At 47.5% G+C, this 9,733-nt stretch overlaps 5 protein-coding genes across 5 annotated transcripts; 3 read left to right on the forward strand and 2 right to left on the reverse strand.

Moving 5' to 3' along the window:
* Positions 1-86: 86 nt before the first annotated feature.
* On the forward strand, positions 87-1,399 carry NFIA_113560 (uncharacterized protein; the record flags this gene model as incomplete). The annotated part of the gene is made up of 8 exons (XM_001262721.1): positions 87-206; positions 269-399; positions 446-468; positions 531-697; positions 762-789; positions 849-1,043; positions 1,110-1,243; positions 1,301-1,399. 8 exons carry the CDS (start codon positions 87-89, stop codon positions 1,397-1,399), a joined length of 897 nt encoding a protein of 298 aa, XP_001262722.1.
* Positions 1,400-2,503: 1,104 nt separating this feature from the next.
* On the reverse strand, positions 2,504-3,422 carry NFIA_113570 (uncharacterized protein; the record flags this gene model as incomplete). Its single annotated transcript, XM_001262722.1, has 2 exons — positions 2,504-2,975; positions 3,310-3,422. The coding sequence occupies 2 exons, from the start codon at positions 3,420-3,422 to the stop codon at positions 2,504-2,506; spliced, it is 585 nt and encodes a 194-aa protein (XP_001262723.1).
* An 870-nt stretch (positions 3,423-4,292) lies between these two features.
* On the forward strand, positions 4,293-5,856 carry NFIA_113580 (uncharacterized protein; the record flags this gene model as incomplete). The annotated part of the gene is made up of 2 exons (XM_001262723.1): positions 4,293-4,432; positions 4,491-5,856. The coding sequence occupies 2 exons, from the start codon at positions 4,293-4,295 to the stop codon at positions 5,854-5,856; spliced, it is 1,506 nt and encodes a 501-aa protein (XP_001262724.1).
* Positions 5,857-6,059: 203 nt separating this feature from the next.
* On the reverse strand, positions 6,060-6,749 carry NFIA_113590 (cupin domain-containing protein; the record flags this gene model as incomplete). Its single annotated transcript, XM_001262724.1, has 1 exon — positions 6,060-6,749. The coding sequence occupies one exon, from the start codon at positions 6,747-6,749 to the stop codon at positions 6,060-6,062; it is 690 nt and encodes a 229-aa protein (XP_001262725.1).
* Positions 6,750-9,310: 2,561 nt separating this feature from the next.
* Positions 9,311-9,511, forward strand: NFIA_113600 (uncharacterized protein; the record flags this gene model as incomplete). Its single annotated transcript, XM_001262725.1, has 1 exon — positions 9,311-9,511. One exon carries the CDS (start codon positions 9,311-9,313, stop codon positions 9,509-9,511), a length of 201 nt encoding a protein of 66 aa, XP_001262726.1.
* Between the last annotated feature and the right edge of the window lie 222 nt (positions 9,512-9,733).

The raw sequence follows: 9,733 nt of genomic DNA on the forward strand, positions 1-9,733 counted from the left end.
CACAGCCCAGCTAGATGTTGCCTCGTCCTTCATTTCAAATGATATCGTTATTTGTCCCAAGCTCCTAGCTATTACCGTTGCCCACCATGGTTAACGTCTTTACCACGACTGTCGGCACATTTAGAAGGCTTTTCCACCTCTTAAAAGCCCTTAATTCTCTCCTCTTTTTTGTCATTTGGCTCACCATCCGTGACCTCTACTACGTCGTGTGTATTCCGCTCCGTTTATGCCAGTCTCTGAATCCTAACCTCGACGACACCATGTACAGATTGCAAACCTATCTCTCCCCCGCCGTAAGGTTGAAAGCGTTGTGCTTTCCGACCAGCCAGGTCATGGTGGCGTCTGGCCGCAATTTCAGGCGCCCATTCAGGCCACTGACTCTCGTTCGCCCTGTCCAGCGTATGTTTCCTTATCCTTTTCACAACGTTATACTAACACACCCAAGGCTCAACGCTCTTGCCAACCACGGTATGTGAGACTGTATAATGTGCTTCCACATGCCTGTCCTTCGCTGATCTGACACGGCGCAGACATCTTGCCCCGCAGTGGTAAACACATCAGCTACAAGCAAATGTCGCATACCATCCAACATGCGTATAACCTTGCACCGTCGCTCGCCGACCAGCTCACTGCCTCAGCCTATCAGCTCGACCAAGGGCGGAGCTGGATTGACCTGCAGGACCTCAGCGCTCTGAACGTTAGTCATCAGGATTCCTAACTTACCCATGTAAATCTGACTGCGCACTGACCCCTCGTCTCAGGTCATCCAGCACGATGCCTCATTTACGCGTATGTTGCTTATCAGTACTTCCAACCGGCCGTGGTGTGCTGACGCGAGAAATATACAGGTCCTGACATCGCCTTCTGTCCTGACCAGGGCGTCCCGCACCCGGATCTAGTAGACAGATTCCTCTCCCACGCATCGAATGGCAAATCCCTCTCGCTCGACGACATAGTCTACTTCTCTGGTGTCCGACGCGCAGAGTGCAAACGTACCAACGGCCAATACTCTATGACGTGGAGCTTCCTGCACCAGTTCTTTGGTAGGTTTCCCTTTTTCCTTTTCAGCTAAAGCGTTGATTTCTCACCGGTGCATGCTTTATGTCCAGGCTCCGGAAACAACGCGCTCATGTATTCGATTTTTGGCGGTGATGTGGAAGATCTCCGGGTTTGGCTTAGTGAGGAGCGCTTTCCGGACCAGTGGGAGCCGAGAAATAGAGAGGCGCGAGGGCATACCATAATGGTAAGTTGTCAGTCTTTCTTGACGATGTATTCTAGCGTGTTGACTGGCGGTGCATAGCAAGCGGTGAGCAAGACGCTCATAATCGAGCTTAACATCAATGAAAAGCAGAAGCTCCGGTCTGAGAACACGGCCTTGAATGAGACCAGGGAGCCGTAGGCTCTGGCTGGCCGCCCTGTTTATGTTAACCTGTAGTTTTCTATCTATGGCGATAGTGCTTTTGGAATTAAAAGAGGGCCGCATATATAGAAGTTTCGCTGAAAGTTTGAGCAAGGGCTTGCGGGCTGGCAGGACCTTTGCAGGAGAGAAAAAGGGAAAGTACACATGTACCAGCAGATATTGTAAGTAATGTTTTCTATCACACCTACTCTAATTATTACAGCAGAAATCGGTCATAGGCAGGATATATCTGACAGGGAAAGGCGTCTAATATTCTACTGCTATATCCTGTAATTTTTTGACTTGTTATCCACGGATTTTATTATAGGTTCTTCTACTGCGAGTCTCTTTTGTAATACGTAAGATTCGCGAATGTTTAGTATAGGAGCCATTCTGAATTTAGAGAGCGTAACATAGGAGCTAACTCAGGATAGGCCGAAGGAATATGGTATAAAAGAATGTTGCAGCAACTGCATGACCTGCCATCAGCTTCAAAAATTAGTAGCCTCGAATGAAATAGACCTCAGGCCATCTCCATCGCATACAGATAAGCAGCAAATAGAGTGGTTACCAGGTCTTTCCATGCACCTACGAAATGAACTCAGATTATCCAGGATACATGAGACCGAAAGACGTACTACACATGTACAAACAATAAAAGGAGAGACCTTAAGCTAAGGAAACCATATAATCCAGGACAGTCAACGACGCTTGGAACGTCGGTTCAAAGGATCACACATGCCCACCCCAAAGCTTCTTCTGGGCCAGAGAAGGGTTCATCAGGAAAAATGAAGTCTTCAAAGAAAATGTTCTCTGAGGCATCGTCGACAAAGGAATCGAATACAGGCGGCGAGGACGGGGAGGACGACGACATGTACATTCTGGCGGCCATGTACAAGAGACGGATCCAGGGTTTGATGTCCCCCCAAGCATATAAGAATTGCTCAGCCCATGCTGCTCTTGCAGCGGATTCACCAGATCTATTTGCCCAGTCTCCCTGCTGACGTTCCCCTTGTTGCTCGCTGCGGGCCGAATCACCTCCAGGGGAGGAATCTGCGCTTGTTTCGTCATTGTCTTGGGAATCGTCGGCCGCACGCCCATATTTTAGCCATCTGCCGGCGAGAGTTGTGTCGATGGTAGCCCCATTCGCGATTTCGGTATAAATCTGAAGCTTGAGGCTGGTGGGTGCTGGTAGAGCGCCGTGATTGCATCCCGAGCGAGGACCCGACGCCTCTCGGCCTGCCTCTCGATATGCAATGTTTTGTAATTCCCTCCCTCCATTACGAGTCCATGGTGGTAAATGCTCGCTCCATGCTCGAAGAAACGTTGCAGCAGCCCTTCTGCACGCCATTTCTCAACTCTAGCCATCTTGGTTTCGATGCCATCCGCGTCCAAGCCGTCCCATCTGGTTGTGACAACCGTGACATTGGGCATGTAGTCCTGGCCACAGAAAAGCCAAAGCCAGGTGAGAATCTTTTCTGTTGCAGGCGTGACACGATTCTCCTCCATAGAATCCACATATAGGACACCGCGGAATTTGACGTATCGCTCAACAACGGACATGGCCGTCATGAGCCTATGAAAGACGTCCCAGTCGTCGAAGTCGCGAGTATTAAATCCTGGCATGTCAAGGAACAAGCAGCGCTGATTCCCAATGACCGTTGGCACAAGACTGGTGGTTTTTGTACCTGATATATGTTCAGTGTCTTCATAGGTCCTGCAACAATAGCAACCCTCACCAGATTCAAGTGTCGATCCGATATACACGTCTTCCCCAGTGATTGATTTGATGAAAGACGACTTCCCAACCCCAGCAGGGCCGGTAACGATGAAGAGATCGGCTCCAGTACTATGTCGACTCTGAGTAAACTTGGAACTTGAAGCTCGCCGGATCAGCCATTCAAACTTACTGCGTTTTCAAGAACCTTTCAGCTCCTTCGGTCAACTTGTTGCAAACAAGGTCCGAGAAAATATGCCATCCATTCTTGATCGGCTGCAAAGGGCTTGCGGGAAAAATTGGCATTGTGGTTTGTAGGGTTAGGCCACTGAAGTCCTCAGGTAAACAGACAGAATGTCACAGAGTTAAGGCAATATAGCAGCAGTTCAGATGTTTGTTTGATCCGTAGGTTCTGAATATTCGTCAAAGATGCAACAAAAATATTTCGAAAGACAGAGATATCATCGGGGAATTCATGACCCCTATATAGATAACCCATTCAATGTCTGCCCATGGAAAGCTCCCATCATCGAGAGGTATGTGTATACTATAGAACTTCTACCATATGGAGAAATGTCTGGCAGCCATCACAGCAGGATGGACGAATCACACAAAAGTGCCATGCATCGAACACAGCCGAAGTAGAAAGCACTATCCCTGAATGTAGATTAGCTCAGATGGAAGCGAGCAAAAGTGTGCAGTAGTTCGGTACCTGGTGGACTGGCCAATGGAATGATGCCGGAAGCTTTAGAGACGTTGAGAGGCAGCTCTTTAACAGAAAGTGGGGAAGTATATCGTCTCTTTCAAGGAGCGTGCCACGTCAACAAGGCATATCTGTTCCAGACGCTATGGCCTTATTCCTCCTGTGATAGGTGGCCTAGTGCTCCCATACTGTGTTCATGCTGGTTCAACATAGACCAAATATTTGTTATATCCCTGTCATTCTGCAAGCACCTATCTCTTTATAGTAATGGCTGTGGTATTGATGATTGATCATTGGACACTCGCCCTTTTCCTACAGTGGAGAGAGCTCAAGAACTCTTGAGGTTTGCTGTGGTTCCCCTTTATTTAAAAAGTGGGCCACATTCTGAGACTGGTCCTCTTACATCGATCCCAAACCCGACACATACTGGTTCATTGTAGTCGCTAATCGGAGATCCATCGACAAACTAAGTCATGAGCGAATCTCAACCGGCCCCGCTTTACCGAGACCGTCGCCTTGACATTATTCAGCTTTACTTACTCGAAGGCTTGAAACTCGAGGAAATTAAATCAAAATTTGAGCGCGAACAGTCGCTGTCTGAACCCCGACTAACGTAAGCGATAGGCCAGAGGTGAAGTTTCTCAAGGTACACATGCTTATCAGACTTTCAGAATCGACCAGTGGAAAGCCTTTCTACGAGCCCAGGGGATCTTCAAGAATCTCAGCGAAGAGGAAGTAGTCTTTATCAGAAGCAGGATTGGTCTGGGAGGAACATGGGACTGTTTGGTCCTTGCCAGTGACGTCCTCTTGGACAACATCGAAGTTGAGAAGCGCTACAAGAGGAGGGAACGACATCGCCAGGAGATTGAATCCCCAAATCGCAGAGCTCTAACGTTTATTCCTCTACATTTTGACCTCAAGTCCCTCAGTCAACCAGACACTTTCAAAAACTTCCAGCAACTTTTGTTCAGCACACGGGTCCATTTCGAGACTTCCTTCGACTCTGGCAGATGGGCGGCAGATGACCGAGGCTTGTACGCCAGAAGCGCTGAGCTCCGGGCTGGGTTGGCAGCGCTCAGCAAACTCTACAACATGATTTACCATGCTTTGGGGCAATTCAGGATAGGCAGAAATAATAGGTCGGGAGCACTGATACGAACAGCATTTCTAAACCTCAAAGCCGTAGTGCAGAATCACCACCATCGCCAATTCCCGGATATTCTTGCTATCCTGCGCCTGCTTCAGCGGGATGGGCACGTTAAAATTCAGCAATTACTGACAGAATATCTTGTCCACTGGGCAAGACTAGTCTTGTCTCGGAATGAGCCTCGCAGAATGATGTTTGAAGCCCTGCAGAAATTACCCATGGACTCAGACGGTCATTTATATCTTGCATTTGATGCCTACTGTCGACATTTGTGGATGTCGAAGGTCGCACAAGACGAATTCAAGGCTCATTATTCTTACAATCAAGCCAGCTTCCCGCGAGCCGATCCAGGTGGTTTCTATGACTTCTATCGAGGGAAGAGTTTGAATGATATCACAGCGACACTCGAAAGTGCCGATAGGGATTTAGGCCTGTATAGCCACGAGACGTTTTGTGTATGGCACACCGCTATCCGGTACCTCTGGGAGGAAGAAAGGTACAGAGATATGGCAGGTCTCTGTCAAAGACTGTGCTGGCGTCTTGAGCTACTCGGAGATGGATACGATTATAGTCAGCAACTACAATTGAACCTCGATGCTTCGCTGACCTTTTATTTGCTCGGAGAGGCACAGGCGGCGCAGGGAAACCTGCGTGATGCTAGGACAGCCTTTGAGGCGTCAGTCATGTTGCGAAGTCGGCTTGTCCCCAGTGATTTTGACACTGGAAAAGTCGCTGCATTGGGAAAGCTCGAGTCAGTTGTTACAAGGCTAGGGGATGTGCTCGCAGCAAACCACTTCAGGGGACTGGTGAACACAATATACTCCGCCGTGGAATCCAGAGATATGGAGGAGCGGGCAACAGACGCTACAGTGGTTGAAATTCGGACATGACTGCCATTCTGAATGCTATTGCAATAGGCAACATTGACTTTGCTCGATTGAAGACGTGACATCGACATACTGCACTACGCTAAGTCACTACGTACCTCTTCCCCTCTATAGTACATATGGATCTTCCGAATGTTTGACGGAAGGATGCAAGTTAATTCTATGCTTCTCTTGATAATCCACCCAATACTTGAAATATGACAGGCTCAATCCTCCTCCTCGGGGGGATCATAAATCTCCCCAGCCGGCGTCTTCTCCAACCTCACCCCATCCTCAGTAACAATCTCCTTACTCGGCACCACAACAGCAAATAACCTCGCCAACGTATCCCCCCGGTTAACCCACTCGTGATTCACTCCCCGAACAACAATCACATCATGCTCCTTCAGCACCTTCTCCTCCCCGCCATCCGTCCGGAAACCAACCGTCCCAGACAGCACGACCACATAATCCAAGGACAGCGTCCGATGCATCCACCCCGCTTCCGCAGGAGGGAGATCAATGATCCTGCACGAGGGACCTTTTGTATCGGCAAGCGGGACAAGAGTCCCGTGGGGATCTTTGGTCTGGCGCATGTTGTCGACGGGAAAGCCGCGGGAACGGTGGATTTGGATTACCCCGAAGCCGGAGTTGGGGCCTGGAGCTTCAAAGCGTGGTGCGGTGGTTGGGTCGTAGGGCTGGAGGAGCTCGTCTGAGGCGAAGTAGGCTTTGCCTTTGGGGTCGTGTGCGGTGATGACGCGACGGATGGGAATGGACATGTCTGTGGGCTGGGGTGGGAGAGCTTTTGAATCTGCCATTGTCGGTTTGGGAATCGGGAGGAGGAATTGGATGAAGTAGGACTGTGACTTTGAAAGATGGAGAGAGGGAAAGCAGCCTTTTATATTCAGCTGGATCATGAGCGCTAGCCTGTTTATATAGTTGATCCCCGTGCTGAAAGACGTGCGATGATGATTGGTAAGCTCGGCATTTATAATCGTCGATTTGTAAGCTCCATTTCAGACATCGTAAACACTTGCCTACTTTCAAGCTTGCGAAGCTTCAATAATTGCATTAATCAATTTGATATTGTTATTGTTGGAGCAGAAGAGCTATGACTAAAGAATGTTTGTACATACAAAACAGCGGTGTTGCATGGTTGTACCATATATTTCGATGTCCGCTGCACCTTTGACAAATCAGACGATCGAAATTGTACCATCTACCATCTAGGAAGCACAAACTCTCATTGAGAAAGATTCAGTAAAGAACCTCGTTAATGAAGACCGAAGGGGCACGATCCGACTGCCAGATGTAATTTTTCAAATGAACCTGAACCAACAGCCTGCATCAGACATACAGTCTGGCAGACATGCTCGTTGTATGTCGCTCACAATGTCAAGATTCTACTAATTTCAATGGGCAGAATGCCGGCTGTAGCTCCCCTGAAGGCGGCACCGTAGCTGATGTAGGGAGCTGTTTTGAAATTCCTCAAGGATTCAACCGTAGTCATCGAGATAATACTGGCAGAGAAGGACGCCCCCACACGCGAATACCTTTCTCGGAGACATTTAATTCCTAACTGACAAGGTATCTTCCGCACAGATAGTCCCTGGATTGAAATTTTGATAGGGATATAACATCTGCTCTGAATTAAGGCTTACTGACCTTGACTAAACACAAATATCTTCGCGGGCAAATGTGTGATTCAAGCGGCTGGATCCTTAGCTATTGCACTTCATAATAGCAACAGAGTTCAAACATTATTCTTATGAATCACTAACAACTCATGTCTCCGGAATTCCAGACCATCAGAATCTTTGAACGGAAGGACGTCTGTGGAGTTAATTATATACCTCTATTGAAAGCTTAAGGGCATAATATGCTTATCTTTGAGCCTAAGTTCTATAGCCGCGAGCTAGTAAGAGGCTTTAATTGACTATACTTGCTGACATGGATGAGATACTAATATTGTGTAGCCCTTGTATAATTTGATATTTAAGTAGTAAATCTAGCTCTCACTAAGCCATTATTCAACAATCTCAGATGATATAACTCAATGGTAACAGGTGTACCCTCAAAATAAGCTACTAAAGTATCTGTACTGTTGTCATACCCAGCAGTGCTACATTTATATCACAATGTAATTCTGGTTCCTGTTGTGAGACAGTGAGCTGCAATATGATGATCCTGAAGCTGGCTCAGGCTCTGAGAGCGTAGGGCAAGTTAAGATCAGCGCTGGGCTTGTTATTGTGACATACTGCTATTTGCTTTCCTTCCCCTGAAGGATGGTAATTATCGAGTCATGGCATAAATATATACGGCGTTGAAATGTTATCACAATGCCACAGCATAGGTGTAATCAATCATAAGGACTTAGAGGCCATCCCATGCACAGAGCTGGACATCATCTACCCCTGCAGTACTCTCTGAGGTATTCAACGTTGCAGTGTCCTGTCTCTCGAGAAAGCTAGTTATACAACATGGGTGACACCACAGACCACTCTAGCCTTGACCAGGCATGACAAGGCATGTCAATCAGATAGTGTTGCGTTCATATCAGGTAGAGAGACAGTCATCTCGGCTTGATTAATAGTTATAGAGAGCAAAATTTGGTAATGGCAGTAGAGTTTCACATGGTATTAATGTTTGAGTCACCAAGAGGTCCGAAGATTGCAGGGTTTATGAAGCTGGAATATTGGGATACTCTAATTACTGTACGGCACCCGGTGCTGTGGTATCCCGATGTTTTCCCTCCTATGTTGTTTAGTACTAGCTGCAAACAGAGAGCATATATTGTTAGCGGATACACACAATTCAGAAGCGCCCAGGGCCCTGCTTATGCAGACAGGATCAAATGATCAAGAGTATGATCATATGGTTAGACAGGTAGCCGGACTGTAACCTAAGATCTACAAATCGTCTATAATATACTACCCTACTGTCCTCCAATAACAAGGGTGAGGTGTTCCCAATCGCCTTTCATCTGATTCTCCTTGAGCTTGGTCAATTGCATCTTCAGTAGCAAGTAGCAGCTATAGGTTTGCTCAGTTACTCAGCTTAGCATACTTTTTTTATTCACATGAACTACTGGATCCTCCTTGTGGAAGGGGGATGTAGCATGTGAACAGGTCTACGTAGCACACCTCTCTGCTATTAAACATGCCTTGCTACACAGACTCTCTTCTACTAGTCTCTCCCACAAAAGATTTGCGGACTGTATGGCCGAATTGTGATACTAGTGATTGGAATGGTAGTAGTTAGTGCCGTCTTAGATTCCGAATTGCTGCATGTGCGCAGACTTGTTGTATTAACTTCTATTTAAGTTGTATCTGGGATATCTGACATCTAAACTATATAAGTCTGTGTTATCACCCAACAATACCTTCATCCCAAATACCCAGAGATCTAAGGATATTACAGTCCAGCTATCTGCAGCGGAAGACCTGATCATCTTAAACTTACGAGTTACAGTTCCACAATGAAGCTTTCTACGATTCTCAGTGCGCCTCTCCTCTCCGCTGCTGTCCTTGCAGGACCAGTGGCAGAGGTCCCAGCCAACACCACCGATCCTAATCCCGAGGCGCTTCCAAATCTGGTTGCTCTTTTCTTCACGATCCTGGGAGCACCAGCTTGTGCTGTATGGCATCCCCATCCGACCTGCATGACCGAGGATGACTAATGGTTGTCTACCAGATTGCATGCCTTAATCGCGAAATTGCAAACACTCCAACCTGTTCTGGCATCTTGAATATTGCGTGCTTTTGCGATCCAGCCACAAATTTTGTGACCAGGGTGTTCATGTGCGCTTCCACTGATGCCTGTAGTGCAGCAGATGTTACTAGACTGATAGCAGCCCTTCAACTTGGCTGTAGCTTGGTCGGTGTTCCGATTGGAGGTGGTG

Source organism: Aspergillus fischeri, genomic scaffold, assembly GCF_000149645.3.
Source record: "Aspergillus fischeri NRRL 181 1099437636259 genomic scaffold, whole genome shotgun sequence".
NCBI lineage: Eukaryota > Fungi > Ascomycota > Eurotiomycetes > Eurotiales > Aspergillaceae > Aspergillus > Aspergillus fischeri.